This window comes from Primulina eburnea, chromosome 8 (assembly GCF_022965805.1).
Source record: "Primulina eburnea isolate SZY01 chromosome 8, ASM2296580v1, whole genome shotgun sequence".
Taxonomy (NCBI): domain Eukaryota; kingdom Viridiplantae; phylum Streptophyta; class Magnoliopsida; order Lamiales; family Gesneriaceae; genus Primulina; species Primulina eburnea.
In genome coordinates, this window is record NC_133108.1 from 2,345,307 (window position 1) to 2,365,123 (window position 19,817).

The 19,817-nt window shown below is 37.2% G+C and overlaps 2 protein-coding genes and 1 pseudogene across 8 annotated transcripts; 2 read left to right on the forward strand and 1 right to left on the reverse strand.

Moving 5' to 3' along the window:
• Positions 1 to 10,843: 10,843 nt before the first annotated feature.
• Positions 10,844 to 12,918, forward strand: LOC140837673 (NAC domain-containing protein 37-like). Its single transcript, XM_073203786.1, has 3 exons — positions 10,844 to 11,315; positions 11,611 to 11,886; positions 12,335 to 12,918. The coding sequence occupies exons 1-3, from the start codon at positions 11,144 to 11,146 to the stop codon at positions 12,883 to 12,885; spliced, it is 999 nt and encodes a 332-aa protein (XP_073059887.1). The 5' UTR covers positions 10,844 to 11,143; the 3' UTR covers positions 12,886 to 12,918.
• Positions 12,919 to 13,080: 162 nt separating this feature from the next.
• On the reverse strand, positions 13,081 to 15,761 carry LOC140838353 (transcription initiation factor TFIID subunit 14b-like; annotated as a pseudogene).
• A 158-nt stretch (positions 15,762 to 15,919) lies between these two features.
• On the forward strand, positions 15,920 to 19,514 carry LOC140838352 (uncharacterized). 7 transcript variants are annotated; one of them, XM_073204584.1, is made up of 4 exons: positions 15,949 to 16,086; positions 16,308 to 16,645; positions 17,626 to 18,493; positions 19,090 to 19,514. In XM_073204584.1, the coding sequence occupies exons 3-4, from the start codon at positions 17,634 to 17,636 to the stop codon at positions 19,262 to 19,264; spliced, it is 1,035 nt and encodes a 344-aa protein (XP_073060685.1). In that variant the 5' UTR covers positions 15,949 to 16,086; positions 16,308 to 16,645; positions 17,626 to 17,633; the 3' UTR covers positions 19,265 to 19,514. The 7 variants fall into 7 exon arrangements, with proteins under 7 accessions (XP_073060683.1, XP_073060682.1, XP_073060688.1 ...); XM_073204582.1 differs by lacking the exon at positions 16,308 to 16,645 and having other exon boundaries at positions 15,920 to 16,086; XM_073204581.1 differs by having other exon boundaries at positions 15,932 to 16,065; positions 16,308 to 18,493.
• Positions 19,515 to 19,817: the final 303 nt, after the last annotated feature.

Sequence of the window (19,817 nt, forward strand, 5' to 3'; positions counted from 1 at the left end):
ACTTGTGTGAAAGTCTGAGACGGTCTCACGAGTAATATTTTATGAGACAGATATTTTATTTGGATCATCCATGAAAAAATATCACTTTTTATGCTAAGAGTATTACTTTTTATTGTGAATATCGGTAAGGTTGACTCGTCTCAAAGATAAAGATTCGTGAGACCGTCTTACAAGAGAATTACTCTTTTTTTTACAATGTTTCTATATTTTACTAATTTTTTATTAATTTTTGGATTTTTAACAATTTTTTAATAAATTTTTTAAATTTTAAATATTTTTTAATAAGCACGAATTATCTTTGAATGTTCTCTTTGTTATCCAATATATATGCACAAACAGAAAGGTACAAGAAAACAACGAACTAGTATTGCGAAGAAAAGGTATGACTATGCTTAAAATAAAGCAAACCGAGGCCTGTATGAAATACAATGTACTTAAAACAGATTCGTCCCCTCCGGGATGTACTTCGAGGATGAACTCGGACGTCTGTTTCTCAGGATACAACGGAACAACCAGCCATCTGAAAGGCCAAAGGTCAGCCCAGCTGGAGCATCAAAAGTCAGTGCAGCTGGAGCACCAAAGGTCATTTCAGTTTGGACTACCAATGGTCAGCTGAAATACCAAAGGTCATGTTCCATAATTTCCATAATGTAAATTTTCGAAAATAAAAATAGCAAAATCCAAGTGAACTGTGGTGGGAAATTTTGCCTTGATCGGTCCGACATTCGACGCACCCAGGTCGCGCTCGTACGCTTGCACACGCAAGTCAATCCTTTTTCCACTGCAAATCGGGCTCATGATTTATTTGCACCCCCTGATTGTTACACCTCCATAAAGTCCAACTCAATATAAGCTCACAACTGCTAAGTTTATTTTCTTATGTGGGACATTTCTCACTTACCAACTATTGGGCATTATTTGTCCAATTTCTCATTCAATTGATACAAGCCCAATAGGCCTTTTAGTCCAACACTCTTTTATTTAATTTATATCTACAAACTCTATATGCATTTAGGAAAAAAGAATATTTATAATTATATTTTTTGAAAGATTTGTAAATTTATGATGTTTCATTATTCTAAGGCCATCTCCAACCTTGCACCAAAATGGTGTAAAACACCATTTATTGGTGCAAGGTTATCTACTCCAACCAGTAGCTTTTCTTGACGCCAAAATAGAGTAGTGCTACATTGTTGCACCAAATTTGGTGCAACACTTCAGCAATAGCGTTGGGTTTTTTCTTTTTTTAAAAAAAAAAAAAATTTTTGTAATTGTTTTTTATTTTAATTTTACTTAAACTTTAAATATTATATAATTAGTTTTATAATCTAATTTAATTCTAAAAATGTATTATTTCAAACAATTAATTTTAAAAAAGTGATTTTAAAAAACTTGGATATTTTAATTTAATACATAATTCATAAAGATAATATTATTATGTTAATAAATAATTTGTGATAAATTAGTTTTAGTATTTAAAATAGTATAAAATATGCCAAGAATATCTTAATTATGTAGTTATAATTAAATTAATTAATATTGAATACAAAGATACAAATACAAAAAAATTAAGATTTCAAACACTACTTTTTTGAAAATCAAAGAAAATGATACAAAATTAAATAAACAAACATAAAAAATACTAATTATTAAAATTGACATTACAATACAACATAAAATAAAATAAGATGACAACACTTAAAATCAAAGATAATGATACAACATAAACCTAAAGAAGATAATAAACAACAAACTATTAAAAATCATACCACAATACAATAAAATAAGGATGACAAGCACTTAAATTTAAAACTGAGGTAAGCTGGATCCAGATCCTCCAATGTCTTCAAAATATTTTCCAAAGTCGAGACTTTCACGTGCACGTTTCCTTTCTTCCCTCTCACTCAAAATTCTTGACTGTTCGGCCCTAAAATTTTCACGCAAAGATGGATCTTGAATTGAGTTGAGATCGATTACCAAAATTTTGTTTTCTTCTTGAAACCTAGTCAAATCCAACATTTGTCGATTTTGTTCTATTTTTGTTTCATTTTGTTCCAATTTTCGTTCAGTTTGTTGCATACGTTTTATCTGTAATTCTTTGTTATGTTCACGATAAGCATTTCCAGTTTGGATTATTTCCAGAATTTTTTCTTGTCCTAATCTCATTGATTCAATTGTATGTGACATATATTCATCTTTTTTCTTTTTTAATTTAGCTTTTTTCACTCCAAGTGGCCGCTGTGACGAAGTACCACCAATATTTTATCACTTAAATTAATCTCAAATGGTGATAATCCAGGGGACGCTGATTTGGGGGAATCCGTTGCTTGTGTGTCCGATGGTTGAGAGTCGAAAAATTCAATACCTCTTTGAATTGTTGACCTTGAATGATTTGACGAAGCTGCAAATTTCTCCATATCTTTCATAATAGACCATACACGTTTATGATCAAACTTAAAATCTTTCTTGAAATTAGAATCATGTTTCATTAACTCTTTCGCACGAATTATCTGTATATAAAATTAAAGTTAAGATAAATAATATAAAAAACTGATAATAATATAAGTATAGATATTCTATCAAAACAAAACTCACAATATCCATATCTGAAGCACCGCTTGGATAGAGTTGTTCAACTTGTTGGATGCATGCTTTTAATTTACTAATCGCCGCCAATATTAAGCCCATACGAGATTGCACAGATCTTTTGTTACGAACTTCAGTCATGTCGGGTGCTCTGGAACTGTTGTAGCTTTGCTCGACACGACTCCAAAATTGATTTCGAGATTGGTTTATGCCTATGATAGGATCTTGGGAAATGTCAAGATAAACATGACAAAGGTGTATGTCTTCTTGATATGAATAAGAAGCAGTTCGTGCATTCGAAGCCATGGAAACAAAAATATTTTGGGAGACAAGTATAATATTTATTATATAGAGTATGAAAATGGTGACTCGAAATGAAATTATGTTATATCTATATATAGAATTATTGATACTAGATGATATGAAGTTGATGGTTGTGATTGAATAAAATCTAATCCGACGGAGTATAAATCGGATCAGATTTTGTAGATATAGGATAATGATCATATGGTTCCAACTCAAAGAAATCTAATCCAACGGTGAATAAATCGAATCGGATTTTTTGGATATAGGATAATGATCCTGTTATTATTATTATTATTATTATTATTATTATTATTATTACATATTTGGCCATTTGTGTGTATTGTATATAATATCCTATAGTAAGGAAACAAATTTTAATGTTTTTTTTAGCCAAAAGAGTACAGACTATAGTAAAGAAACAAAAATGAAAGGTGAACTTTCAACGTCAACTCCAGGCACTAGCCAATTTTCATGTTTTTATTTTGGGATCTCGTGAAGTCAAGATAAAGTTTAATTTATCAGAAATAGATTTTGAAAATCCAACCATTTTGGATATAGGATAAAGATCCTATGGTTCGGATTAAATGAAATCTAATCTGACGGTGTATAAATCGGTTCAGAATTTTTGGATAGATGATAAAGATAATGTGAATAGATTTGGTTTTGTTATATAATATCAATCATATGCAGTTGTCCAACTCGTACTTCAAAATTTCCAACTATCAATATACATCATGAATTATCAAAATTTTCATTTTTTTAATCCAGCATCATCTATCTCATCTGATGAATTTGATTCACATGTTCAAGATCAATTTGAGTCCATCAACGAAACAGAAAATTTATTGGGGAGTCTAGCAACCAATAACACAATTTTAGCGGCTTCATATGCTGAGCAACATGAAGTTGAAGTCAAACATGGAGGGTCGATTCCCGGTCATATCGTAATTCCGCGTGATCGAGAATTGGCGGATCGTAATCTTTTCAACGATTATTTTGCTGATAATCCAAGGTACAATGAAGCAATGTTTCGAAGACGTTTTCGAATGTCACGAGGCCTTTTTTTTCGTATTGTTGAGGCTGTAAAGAATCATGATCGTTATTTCATATAACGAGTAGATGGTCTTGGTCGGCTGGGACTCTCTACTAATCAAAAAATTACTGCTGCAATGCGGATGTTGGCATACGGTACACCAGCGGATGCTGCTGATGAATATATTAAGATAGGAGAATCAACTACAATTCAATGCCTTCAACGTTTTTGTCGGGATATTGTAGAGGTGTTTGCAGAGCGATACCTAAGGTCACCTACCTCCATTGATATTGATAGACTACTGCATATTGGTGAAAAACGTGGATTTCTTGGAATGTTGGGAAGCTTGGACTGTATGCATTGGCGATGGAAAAATTGCCCAACAGCATGGGCAGGACAATACGCGGGTCGTAGTGGTTCTCCGACCATTATTTTGGAAGCGGTTGCTGATTATGATCTTTGGATATGGCATGCATTTTTTGGTATGCCAGGATCTAACAATGACATCAACGTTCTCGAGGCATCCAATCTTTTTTCAAATATTGCACAAGGTATCGCTCCTCCAGCAAATTACTTTATTGGTGGAAAAGAGTATCATCAAGGATATTACTTAGCCGATGGTATATATCCTAAATGGTCAATTCTTGTGCAAACAATTCATGATCCACGCGGTCCCAAAAAAAAATATTTTGCAATGAAACAAGAGTCATGTAGGAAAGATGTCGAACGCGCATTTGGAGTACTTCAATCACGATTTGCAATTGTAGCATCTCCAGCACGTGGTTGGCAGAAGAAACACTTGCAAGATATAATGACTGCATGCATTATAATGCTCAATAATGATTATCGAAGATGAGCGTGTAGGACAGTTCCAGATCACCTATATCAAGACAACTGAATTAACAAATCAAGATACGCAGGAAAGTCACAACATAGTGGTAAACCCAATCGCTAGAAACAAATAAATCCAATACAACCTATCGAATCAAAAAATCCGATAAATAAACACAGCTCTCAGCCTCTCCTGCTCCTCCTGAGCTGTCCAACCTGAGGCCTGCCCCGTGGGAATGGGGTGTCCAAGAATAAACAAAACCGAGGACGTGAGCGATAAGAACGCCCAGTACAAAAGTATGAGTATACAGACCTATATGAAATGCACATGCTATGATCATGATACCGGGGTAGTCAAGAAACAGGAGTCACAAAAGGATCTCAACAATGCTCAGTCTAGAGGCGCCAAGTGGATAGTGCCGCGCGGTCCAACCTCTGGGTCACTGCATCCACTACAAGACAGACGTGGACCTAAAATGTCCCGGACCACCGAAGCCCTCCCGACCCGTCGGCCACTGTGTACTCTCGGTGTCCATGCGTCCACAAGACAGGGCTGAGCGGCCCCAAGATATAGCTTATCTCGAAAGAGATACAGCTCAACAGTAAAGGCTATCTCGAAGGAGAATACGGCTCAACATGAAATGCAACGTGCAGTAATAAACGTGACATAATAACATGCATCATATGACATATATCAATGCACCACATAATCATGCAACACATATAAGAATGTATACTCAACCAGGATATCTCGGATAGTACTTTCGTACCTCTATCACAGCAAGCCTAGCCTTACGCAACACCGCTAATCAGGTCTAGCACAAGCCTACGCATCAAAAGCATACTCAATCAATACTACCATGCTCGACTAGCAAAACCAGTACTCCCTAGTACTACCAAAGGTTTAGGGTTTACCTTCGTCCGTCGACAGCCCTTTGATGTCGATTGCCTCGTAACTCAGACGCCGCTACGCTACTACTCCTGGCAGCTCTTAGCTATCGCTCGACCAACAACTAACCCTAGAAACCTTCCAAACTCTCCAAAATGAGAGAAAACTCAAGAAATTGGCAAGTCAAAATGAGGAAATTCGAGCACTATTTATAGGCCATGTTCGGATCCTCCGAACAACACTTCGGAACGTCCGAACGCTACGTGTCCATTGGCTCTTGACAGCTCATGATCGGATCCTCCGATCATACACTTCGGACCGTCCGAACATGCACGTGTCCAGCTGCTCTTGACACCTCATGATCGGATCCATCGAGCCCACTTCGGACCTTCCGAACTCTTCGGTGCTTCCGAACCATCTTCGGTCCGTCCGATCATGACTCGGTCAAAATTACACATTAAACCTTCTTAATCACCAATACTCCGTTAATTACCCAATTTGGAATTCGGGCTACTACATTCTCCCCCCCTTAAAACGATTTCGTCCTCGAAATCAAGCTTAGAGGATGAACAAAACGAAAATAACAACATCGTTACCCTCAAAATCTAAAGGACAACCCATCACTAGACGCTTCGCTAACACCGAATGACCCATCGGAGTAGAAACAGAAAAAATGACGTCTACGATCGTCCTGGTCACCCCAACGACCTACACTCCCCTGACTACTCCCGTCACCAAAGTGGTCAGCCATCGCTACAAGATAGAATAGGGGAAATGGTAAAATGGTCCACGAAAATCCCAAAACAGAAATCTATATCCCAAAATCGTAAGCATGCTCTGATACCATAAATGTAGTGACCCGTTCCAGAATCACCTACTAATCAAGAACTAAGCATGCAATTAACCTAATTAACAACAATCAGAGATAACAGCGGAAAAGTCAACAACAATAGTGGTTATACAACCCAATCGAAGTCTAGAATAACTCAAAATAAAATATCCAATACAACCATATCGAATCAAAACAATACCGATAAACTAAACCAACCAGCTACTCAACGTCCTCCTCCTGCTCCTCCTGAGCTGTCCAACCTGAGGCCTGCCCCGTGGGAATGGGGTGTCCAAGAATAAACAAAACCGAGGACGTGAGCGATAAGAACGCCCAGTACAAAAGTATGAGTATACAGACCTATATGAAATGCACATGCTATGATCATGATACCGGGGTAGTCAAGAAACAGGAGTCACAAAAGGATCTCAACAATGCTCAGTCTAGAGGCGCCAAGTGGATAGTGCCGCGCGGTCCAACCTCTGGGTCACTGCATCCACTACAAGACAGACGTGGACCTAAAATGTCCCGGACCACCGAAGCCCTCCCGACCCGTCGGCCACTGTGTACTCTCGGTGTCCATGCGTCCACAAGACAGGGCTGAGCGGCCCCAAGATATAGCTTATCTCGAAAGAGATACAGCTCAACAGTAAAGGCTATCTCGAAGGAGAATACGGCTCAACATGAAATGCAACGTGCAGTAATAAACGTGACATAATAACATGCATCATATGACATATATCAATGCACCACATAATCATGCAACACATATAAGAATGTATACTCAACCAGGATATCTCGGATAGTACTTTCGTACCTCTATCACAGCAAGCCTAGCCTTACGCAACACCGCTAATCAGGTCTAGCACAAGCCTACGCATCAAAAGCATACTCAATCAATACTACCATGCTCGACTAGCAAAACCAGTACTCCCTAGTACTACCAAAGGTTTAGGGTTTACCTTCGTCCGTCGACAGCCCTTTGATGTCGATTGCCTCGTAACTCAGACGCCGCTACGCTACTACTCCTGGCAGCTCTTAGCTATCGCTCGACCAACAACTAACCCTAGAAACCTTCCAAACTCTCCAAAATGAGAGAAAACTCAAGAAATTGGCAAGTCAAAATGAGGAAATTCGAGCACTATTTATAGGCCATGTTCGGATCCTCCGAACAACACTTCGGAACGTCCGAACGCTACGTGTCCATTGGCTCTTGACAGCTCATGATCGGATCCTCCGATCATACACTTCGGACCGTCCGAACATGCACGTGTCCAGCTGCTCTTGACACCTCATGATCGGATCCATCGAGCCCACTTCGGACCTTTCGAACTCTTCGGTGCTTCCGAACCATCTTCGGTCCGTCCGATCATGACTCGGTCAAAATTACACATTAAACCTTCTTAATCACCAATACTCCGTTAATTACCCAATTTGGAATTCGGGCTACTACATTCTCCCCCCCTTAAAACGATTTCGTCCTCGAAATCAAGCTTAGAGGATGAACAAAACGAAAATAACAACATCGTTACCCTCAAAATCTAAAGGACAACCCATCACTAGACGCTTCGCTAACACCGAATGACCCATCGGAGTAGAAACAGAAAAAATGACGTCTACGATCGTCCTGGTCACCCCAACGACCTACACTCCCCTGACTACTCCCGTCACCAAAGTGGTCAGCCATCGCTACAAGATAGAATAGGGGAAATGGTAAAATGGTCCACGAAAATCCCAAAACAGAAATCTATATCCCAAAATCGTAAGCATGCTCTGATACCATAAATGTAGTGACCCGTTCCAGAATCACCTACTAATCAAGAACTAAGCATGCAATTAACCTAATTAACAACAATCAGAGATAACAGCGGAAAAGTCAACAACAATAGTGGTTATACAACCCAATCGAAGTCTAGAATAACTCAAAATAAAATATCCAATACAACCATATCGAATCAAAACAATACCGATAAACTAAACCAACCAGCTACTCAACGTCCTCCTCCTGCTCCTCCTGAGCTGTCCAACCTGAGGCCTGCCCCGTGGGAATGGGGTGTCCAAGAATAAACAAAACCGAGGACGTGAGCGATAAGAACGCCCAGTACAAAAGTATGAGTATACAGACCTATATGAAATGCACATGCTATGATCATGATACCGGGGTAGTCAAGAAACAGGAGTCACAAAAGGATCTCAACAATGCTCAGTCTAGAGGCGCCAAGTGGATAGTGCCGCGCGGTCCAACCTCTGGGTCACTGCATCCACTACAAGACAGACGTGGACCTAAAATGTCCCGGACCACCGAAGCCCTCCCGACCCGTCGGCCACTGTGTACTCTCGGTGTCCATGCGTCCACAAGACAGGGCTGAGCGGCCCCAAGATATAGCTTATCTCGAAAGAGATACAGCTCAACAGTAAAGGCTATCTCGAAGGAGAATACGGCTCAACATGAAATGCAACGTGCAGTAATAAACGTGACATAATAACATGCATCATATGACATATATCAATGCACCACATAATCATGCAACACATATAAGAATGTATACTCAACCAGGATATCTCGGATAGTACTTTCGTACCTCTATCACAGCAAGCCTAGCCTTACGCAACACCGCTAATCAGGTCTAGCACAAGCCTACGCATCAAAAGCATACTCAATCAATACTACCATGCTCGACTAGCAAAACCAGTACTCCCTAGTACTACCAAAGGTTTAGGGTTTACCTTCGTCCGTCGACAGCCCTTTGATGTCGATTGCCTCGTAACTCAGACGCCGCTACGCTACTACTCCTGGCAGCTCTTAGCTATCGCTCGACCAACAACTAACCCTAGAAACCTTCCAAACTCTCCAAAATGAGAGAAAACTCAAGAAATTGGCAAGTCAAAATGAGGAAATTCGAGCACTATTTATAGGCCATGTTCGGATCCTCCGAACAACACTTCGGAACGTCCGAACGCTACGTGTCCATTGGCTCTTGACAGCTCATGATCGGATCCTCCGATCATACACTTCGGACCGTCCGAACATGCACGTGTCCAGCTGCTCTTGACACCTCATGATCGGATCCATCGAACCCACTTCGGACCTTCCGAACTCTTCGGTGCTTCCGAACCATCTTCGGTCCGTCCGATCATGACTCGGTCAAAATTACACATTAAACCTTCTTAATCACCAATACTCCGTTAATTACCCAATTTGGAATTCGGGCTACTACAAGCGTGACTTGGATACACCAATCGAAGATGCGTTGGAAGCACCAACTCCAAATGTGGAAATGGTTACGGATCAAAATATAAGATTTCAAGAATTTCTTGCTCGGTATAAAAACATAAGGGACAGAGAGGCTCACTTCGCACTACGAGATGTACTAATCGACCATTTATGGGATTTATATAGTAATTCCATTAATTAAATGTTGGATATTTGTGTGTCATGTCTATTTTATATGGATCATTTGAATATTGGTTGTATGCTAGTAATTTATGTTCAAAATATTTATATGTGTGATTGTAATTTTTTTGAATGATTAGTTAATTACATTTAATCAAGTAATAAGTTTAAGTATTGAAAATTAATATTAAATATTAAAATTTTTTAAAGTTATTATAAAAATATATTTAATTAATATTTTAATTCAGTAATATATATAATGAATTTTAATATAGAAATGATTTTAGATATTAGTGATATTTTAATTGTTGTGTTTATAAATATTTTGTGAAATAACTTATTTGTTGTTAATAAAATAATAGAGAATATTCCGAGAATATTCCTTTAATGTAGAGTTTAGAGTTGATGGGTTGGAGATGAATTTTATATTTGGTGTAAGAATTACACTATTTTAAAGTTAGTGTGACACTAAGATAGCGTAATGGGTTGGATATGGCCTGAAGCCTTCATAACAAGATGCCTACAAAAAAAAAAAAAAAACAGTATTATGAGATTACAGGTAAACATGATCAGCAACAGTTGAAGTTCCGATCCAGACAAGTTGACAACACAACATGGTCAGCTTCCAACAATGTCTTGTTTCTTTTTGCAGCCTTATCTTCTCTCAAACCTCCGCGCGCGCGCGCGTGCTAGCTTCCTTATATATATATATATATATATATATATATATATATATATATTAAAAGTAGGTTAGTTGTGTGTGTGTGTAGATAAAAACTAGAGGAGGGCCATTTCTACCATGTTCACCAGCCCAAGACAACATCATTGCTTGTCCTTGTCTGTCCGTCACCGCCCCTCATTTAGTTTTCATGCATTAGGAGCAACGGTTCATCATTTCATTCCCCTTTCCCTTCGCATTCTAAATATATATTCTTCTAAAATTACAAAAAGTAATTACAGCGAAATAAAATAATGGGTTATCCTCCAACACGCTTTCTAATTTAACTTTTCGAGATAAAATGTCTGGTGTTCACCAAATGAACTTATGATTATATCTTATAGCACTTGTCACCTTTCGATTTGTAGGGTTCATAATTCCTTTCATCCTCACCTTTTATCTTCTTCTTTTTTTCTGATCTTAATTGTTCTTGAGTTATATATACACATGTATGTTACATATGATTTCGAGATGATTTAGAAGAAAAAAACAAGTGCTAGTTTTGACTTATATATGTAGGTGGTGGCCGCAACGGTGAATTTGATGCTGAAATATCGATGACAGATATGACTATGGAATCATCATGTGTTCCACCTGGATTTCGATTTCATCCTACAGATGAAGAGCTGGTAGGGTACTATCTTAGGAAGAAGGTTGCATCGCAGAAGATAGATCTCGATGTTATTAGGGATATTGATCTGTATAGAATTGAGCCTTGGGATCTTCAAGGTATGAAATGTTTTAATTCTGCTTACTTCTTCTTCTTGTGTACTTGCGATTGCTTGATCAGGATTTCTTCAACTCATACTCATGAGGCATTTTCACGTTCTCTACTCGATTTTTTTTAGCACTAATGTATGATGAAACTCAAGAATCTTTTACACACAGGGAAAACATATATGATCAACGAGATTATCACAATATCTAAGTTTAGCGATATCTTTTATTCTTGTATTCGCAATTGTGGTCGTGTTTCTGCATGCTGGGTCCTAAGTGATACTCTTTATGTATGGTTTATATGCAGATAAATGTCGAATCGGATATGAAGCGCAAAAGGAGTGGTATTTCTTCAGCCACAAAGATAGGAAGTACCCTACAGGCACAAGAACTAATAGGGCTACGATGGTGGGATTTTGGAAGGGTACCGGCAGAGACAAAGGAGTATATCACAAGACAAAACTCATTGGTATGAGGAAAACCCTAGTCTTTTACAAAGGAAGAGCTCCAAATGGGCACAAAACTGAATGGATCATACATGAATATAGGCTTGAAACAGAAGAAAATGGCACTCCACAGGCAAGTTTTTAATTTATACAATTTTATTCTATTCTACATAATTAATGTGTTGTGATGAATTAGACTACTAAGAAAACAGTTAACAGATTAATAAATGAGCTTTTATCAATTAAATTATTCATGAATAAAATAGATGGAAGAATGAAGATAAATCATAACAATTGGATCAAACTATGAAAATCGGTAATGTATATGCATTAAATGAGATGAATCTGTTTTATGTACGTGTAGGGATCATTCTTTTCCAAGTACTTGTCGGGAAACAAAACATTTTGCTGCCTGATTCATTTCCTAATTCATGCAGAACATTTTAACGTTCTAACAATTTATGTAATTATCAAGTGATTATATATATATATATATATATATATATATATATATATATATATATATATATATATATATATATATATAAACCGAGTTAATTGATGAAGCTTTGAACTTACAGGAAGAGGGATGGGTCGTTTGCCGTGCTTTCAAGAAACGAATCATCACCGAAACAAAGAACACCATAGAAGACTGGGGTTCAATCAATAATTTTCCCAATAATTCGGTTGGTTTTAGTTCAGTCATGGATTCCATTGATCATATTATAACAAGGCAGCATCCATCGAATTTTCTTCATCAGAACTTAATCTGCAAGCAGGAAACATGTACACAAGCCGCTGAAAATTTACATGATTTCGTTCACCTCCCAGAGCTGGAGAGTCCATCCGTAAAAAGCGCGAATTTGATATTCAATTCAGCAGAAATCAACGGCAATAATGAAGAAAGAATGAAGAGTTTCCATGCAGTTACAGAGAAGGTAAGAGATTGGAGAGATCTGGACAAATTTGTTGCTTCACAGCTTAGCCATGGAGATTTGTATGAAGGGAACGATGTTTACAAATATTGGGACCAGCTTCTGTTGCAGAGTGCCGAAGGAGGGTATGAATCGGCATTGGGTTCAAGTAGTACTTCTGATAATTATTTTGAAATTTGTATGTTTAATGAACGAATTTAATTTCAGGAAAGAAATGAAAAATACCATATTGGATTGTCGGCTAATTTGAGATGCACTCTTTTGCGAGCATATTTTAAAATAATAACTTATTTATATACAAATTGAAAACGCGATCTTCAGGAACACGAACCTCAAAATTAAGGGCATGCATAAATAATTTCTTTCAAAGTAATCTGATAATCTTTTTCTTCGCGGGGGATAAAAAAGTTCGCACAGGATACTCTTGTCTTGGATCTTTCCGTCACTAATACAACAAAACAATCCATAATGCCACCAAATGGCATTAGAGAGCAGTAGGGAGATGGAATATGCAAACTCTCTCTCTCTCTCTCTCTCTCTCTCTCTCTCTCTCTCTCTCTCTCTCTCTCTCTCTCTCTCTCTCATATATACAAAAGTAAGGGACATGGATCAATCGACTTAATTCGCCATGATGGTATTCCCGTGTTTTTCACTAACCAGAAGCAGGCTTCCATGACTGTGGCAGCGTATCTACAATGCTCAATTGCCTCCTTGGTTTGATAATGTGAGCTTGGACCTACAACTTAGATAAGTCAAAAACGTTTGTCAACAAGCTCAAAATCTGAACATTCAGGGATATTATTATGGCATATTATGAGAATCATGAGCTACAAATGTCATTAAGTTGAAAAGGTTGAAAAATAAACTGGCATTGAAGGTAAAAACAGATTTTAATTTGAATAATCTGTAAGACCTATAATCCATATTCAAATGCCTAAGTCTATAATTCAATCAAATGAAACCATCAAGACGAATAATTGTCCAAACTGACAGTTAATCTGCACTTCACAAACATGAGAGTGTCATATATTAAACTAAAGAGGAAGCCTGTAGTCAGAAAGAACATGTGCCAACAAGAAGATTCAATGGATGATCTTTGGCGTCACTTTTTTTCCGTTAATTTGAATCTTCTACTGGTACTCAGAAATATCAATAAATAAGAACTGACACATGTAATGCCATGACGAGTTTGCAGTAACAGGCATAACGAACCATTACCAGAAGGGAAATTAAAAGTCACTGGAAGACGAGGCACGATTACAGCAGGATGCTTTTCAACACAACCATAAAAATCCTCAGAAGGGTTAGGAAAGACATTCTCGTCGTATGTTTCAATAACCACAGGTTTCTTAGATGAATGAGGACCACTTTCATCTTCAGCATACAACTTAAGATGTGATAACTAATCATACGAACAAAAACAGGGAAAAAAGGTTTCTAAAAAAACTGATAAGTAATAAAGGAAATATGTTACACAGCTGAGGTGAATAAGGACTCGCAAATCCAATTGCTTTTCACAAACATCATTGTGGAAAAACAGAGAGATGACAATTTCAAATTCGCCCCAACCACATTCAGATAGCTCAAAAGGGGATGCTTCAACAACTCTAACAGAGTTATTGAAACTAGGATGCATTTGAAAAACAGCACGCTTGATCACCACTCCGAGATCGTCATTTGTCGCTCCGCGAACATAGTTGTCCACTTGTCAGACTGGGTTCTGATTAAAAAAATTATCATGAAAAAGAATGATCGATTATGCTAATTAAGACCGTAGAGAAAGAGAAACCTTCTGTGAAAACACAAAATATTGAAATTCTCCTTACTCTGTGGCCTTTCTACCAAGCCAAAAGGCCACGGTCCATACACCATTGGAACACATATTTTCACATCTTTGAGCTGCTTGGATAAATTCTTCAGAAACCGCATGTCACAAAAATACAAAGTCAGTGATTGTCAAGAGAAATGACGTTGTTATTCATGTAACTCCAGCTAAGTCACCTTAAGATCAACAAACATATTTAAACACCAAATGAACTTCTGGCATGAAAGAGATTATATGTATTGTGCCTGTTGAGTGTTGATATTTCATTAATAGCATAAACTCACAACTGCAATAACTGTATCCTAACAATATATGGCAAAAATTTCTACAAATTATGGATGGCAAATGATTTGGAGAAATGGGGTTGATGGCGGGGTTAATATTAAACCCAGAATAATACGGGGTCAGGCAGAGGACTATAAACACTAACCTGAAACCAGGCCCCTTCCTGACAACATAATATACACATTAAATTAATATCGTCCCTAATCTATTAATATTAAATAAATTTTCATATCAACCAGACCAGGGCATATAATAGTTTTATTTCCTATATCATATGCTGAACACAATTTTAGGAGCTCATCAGTTTTTCTGTTTAATCTCGAGCTTTCTTGATTTAACTACTAAATACAACAAGTCGCGGAGTTCTGAATTCATAACGCTGATTAAAAGAGCGATAAGAGGAGGGATTTTAGCACCACATATCCTTCCCTTAATAACCGCTTATATCTTCACCCACTTCTTTTGTCTTAGGAACCAAACCAAAAAGTTAGACGCGAGAGTAGACGACAAATTTGGTATTTATACAAGTACAGGAAGACAAAATAACATTGTTTTCAATGCATCTTAGAAAATGAGGCTTGCCATTTAATCTCTCTCTAATTAAGTGATAGAATTTCAAACACAAAAAACTTCAATTGCCATGACTCAATGCACTTGAAACCTCTAAAAATTAAATATTAAGGATATTGTCGTACCTTTTTGTCACTATCGTCTCAAGACTTGGGATTTTGATGCGCTGGGGCTTTGGAGTGGGCTCATCGTTACATGATTGAAGATGTTTGTACTGTGCGAGCCATTTTGAAGCGTCGGAAAATCCAAAGAGTGAAAAGATGTGAAATTTTCTGGCTTTTGAAAATCAACTAGGGCTTGCAGTTGGGATTATCTCAATTTTCAGGTGATTTGGGGCTGGATTAGCGAACATCGTTGCGCAGAAGTAGAATCGAGACCTGACACGTGATGTCTTCTGATTCGTCAGAATATTGTCGAGGTTTATTTACTTTCATAAATCAATGTATAATCATGTATAAAATATAAATAAATTTTGGTAAATAAAATAAAAATAATATGAAAACTAAGGCGAGGCAAGTGTTATTCAGCAATAGGTGAAGGGGCCAAAAGATAATATAAAAATACAACCTTTACTTTCTTCTCTACCTTTCCTTATATTCTTTATTCAATCCCAGAATCCGTCTTCAAGTTCAATGATGCGGATTCGACCATCGTCGTAGTTCTCATTCGCAGCTTTCATCGTCCTCTGGAATTTCTCATTGGTAATCAAGGAAATTAACAGGGTATTTCATCTCTTTTTTGTAGCTTTTGATTTGTATATTAGTGTATTGATTAAACATGAATCGAGGCTGTAAGAAGCAGGCACACGAACGATAAGCGCTTTCCTTCTGTTTGAATTGTTTGATTTTAATAATTCTGTAATGGGTTCTTGTCAGATGAGTTGAGATGTAAGATGTTGATGGATCTTACTATTAATTTTGCTTTGTGTTGTTTATTGGTTCAGTGTGAAGATCTCTTGGTGGAATTGTTAGAGATGCATGAAAGCGAGATAAGGGATAGGACGATGATTTTGAGGACGAATTCTATTCTTTTGAACTCAATATAACTTGCTGGCTACTACTGTTTTGCGGATTTAGATAAATCTGGCAGATATATTGTTGTCTCTTGATCTCCCTCTTGACTGTGCTATCGATTTTCGAAACATTTCAGCAAGTGAAAATACGTGGTTAAATTTTATACATTGCTAATTATCCTTTGGATGGGCTGTAACTGGAGGGTCAAGGGAGGTTGCCATGCCAATGCCGCAAACAAGTGATTAGTGGGAAGCAAAGAATAAGACCGGTAGTGGAAAGTGATATTTTGTTGTAGATATTGTTATATAAATTGGATGTGTTAGATAGCTAACTGTTATGGGCCTTATGGCTTAAGCAAGTAATAGCAAAAGTACATGAATAATTTCACTATCAGTTCTGGTGTGATGTTCATTCTCTAGACTTTGAGGAGATCTTGAATAAACAAACTGTTTACTTAACCTTTAATGGGACATCCAAATATAATTAATGAATGGCTAATCTTTTGCTTTGTTGCATTCTGGAGAAGATACGGCCCTAGGGCGAGTTTTTTTTCCTAATGTGGTTTATATAATTGGTATCATTTCATTTTCAAGAATATAAAAGCTGATGTTGTGAATTGTTGCTCCATTATTTTGGATGAAGCTTTTTATTCTGATATTTTATGTAAATATTTGAACCCATGAACATAGGTCTCTCCATTTTTTAGCAACATAATACATGTTTTATGTTTCTCAGAAACAATCAGCTTGTTGCTGCCCACAATTCGTTCATAGGCCAGCACACAGCATGGCAATAAGTTTTTACTGTTTTCATATTTTCTTGAATTTCTTTTGACCTTGAAGTGACAGAGAGGTGCTTGTTTGTGCCTTGAGGTGAAGCCTTTATTTTGTGAACTGGGAAGATGAATGCTAGTTCAAACCATTCTACTGCAAGATCTAGTCGTCAACTTGTGGGGAATTGTCTACTAATTTTCCATTTGTTTTGATTTTTCGTTTTACATCAACTCTCATCTCTTCCAAGTCATGAAGTCCACCAATTTCTAGCTAAAGTACTGAAATGTTTGTGGAATCCTTTTCCCCCTTAAAGTGATTGCATAAAAGGGTCAGCCTTGAAGTTGTCCCTGCCGATGGTTTTTGCAAAATTTGTTTATTGAATTTCTTGTTTCATCTTCTAGTTACACCCTAGTGTATTTAGCTGATTTACCTTGTTTTACTTTTTGAAGTTTTAAAAGTTTCTTAAACGTGATAGGAAAGCTAATGGCAGCAGATGAAGATATTGATATGTCAGCTTTAAAATCACAGTTAAATGAAATTCATGTTAACTGGAATCAGGAGATGAAACGAAGCAAGTCGCAAGCGGATGCCTTGCAAGAGAAGATTACTGAGGTGAAGGCTAGTGTACAAGGATCCGATGAAGATGCAAAGCAAGAATTAAATGTTCTCTGGCGTAGAGTCAAAACTTCTGCGACATTATTGACTTACTTAAAATCGAAAGCAAGAATCATGGCGGTTCCTCATTTGGCTTATACTTCTTGTGGTATCAAACAATTAGAAGGTGTAGGTCTTGTTGATAAAAATTGTATACCCCTGGCTGGCTGGTCTAGGAATATAGATGTTTCTTCTTTTGGTAGTACAGATGACGATACATGGACAGCCCTGAGTTTTCAGAAGGATTCTCTTGATGAAGAGGACTTGGTCTATATCAATGAATTACTTAGAAGTGTACAAATGGTTGCTGATGTAATGGAAGGACTTGTCAAGAGAGTTATTTTGGCAGATTCTGAAACTGCGGTTGAGAAGGAAAAGGTAACAGAAGGGCTGGAGGAGATTAAAAAGAAAGGTATCCAAATTGAGAACATGTCATTAAAATTAGAGGAAATGGGGCAGTTTGCTCTTGGAACGAACTCTATTCTGAATGATATGAGACAAAGGGTTGAAGATTTGGTTGAGGAGACTTCTCGACAAAGGCAAAGAGCTGCTGAAAATGAGCAGGAGCTTTGTCGCGTTAAGCAAGACTTTGAGTCTCTTAAATCCTACGTCAGTACTTTGATCAACGTAAGGGAAACACTTATTTCATCAGAGAAACAATTTCAGACAATTGAAAAGCATTTTGAAAGGTTAGTCTGTTCTAGGCATGCACACTTTTTTTCTTGCTTTCAATTCTTGCTAGATTTTATTCATGGTTCGCTCTCTTCTTCATACTTCGCTTTCTCTAGTTGTGGCACTTCATAATTCCAGTATTAATCATGTACCCATGTTTCAAACAACTATTTTCCACTTTGCCTCTTCTATTTGTAGTTGTAGACTTCGGAGTAGGCTATATATGTTGTTGTCCTTCTAGCGCTTGGAATCAATTTCCTGATGGTGAAAACCAACTGAAGCTGAGTGCTGTTCGGAATGATATTTATGGCGTGTCTCAACTGGAGTTGGAGACTATAAAATGTTGATAAATTCAGTCATCCATGAACTGTAAAGTTTTTCTTAAAACGTTAAAATCAGATTGGTATGAGCTTCTCTCTTCATCCAATCTTGTTTTCTTGCAATCGTTTTTGATAATCAAAGCAATGACCATAATTACCATTCCATCTTTTAAGAAGTTTCTCTTTTCATGAGTTTGATACTGCTCCTAGCCTGTTGAGAAGCAATTTCAGCCAATAGGATTAGATCATTTTCCTTCCCTGAAATTAACACTTTTCGGTTTTTATTCAACCAGGCTTGTTGCAAAGACACTACAATTGGAAAATGAGAAAACTCAGAAGGAATCCGAAGTTCAGAAACTGATGGAAGAGAATGTGAGACTGAGTGCTCTACTTGACAAAAAAGAAGCCCAACTCGTGGCCATGAACGAACAGTGCAAGGTCATGGCTCTCAATGCTTCCAACATATAGTACAACCGCTGATAGAGCTGCGTTTTTCTTCTGCTGCTCTACTCACAAACCAACTGAAATGCCTTTTGTTTGTGGGTCATTCTCAAATAATCTGTCTTCCATGTGTGTGTGTGTTTGTGTGTTTTAGGTTTCCTGTTCATTACTTGGAGGTAGGACTTGTATACCAGACAATGCTGATAAAACTACGTCTCTTCCATTTATATATGTTTGTATTGTTTTATTGTTATATTAAATGCTATCCTTTTGTATTCAGAGTTGGCGTAGCCCATACCCAGTAAAGGTGGAAACTCGAATCAACGTACTATTCGGCCCAATTAAAAGAATAGTAACGTTGGGCCTGGGAATGGGCCACGGTTTAGCAACAAATTTCAGATTGAATATTTTTTATAAATAAAATGTATGCTTTTGCTATCTCCAACTATCATTATTTTCAAGCGATAATTTAAAACAACATTATCATTGCTTCCATGGATATATAATGAATGAATTGTTAAATAAAATATAGTAAAATATAACTTACTCTGTAGTCGTGGTTATTTGTTGTGACAATTGA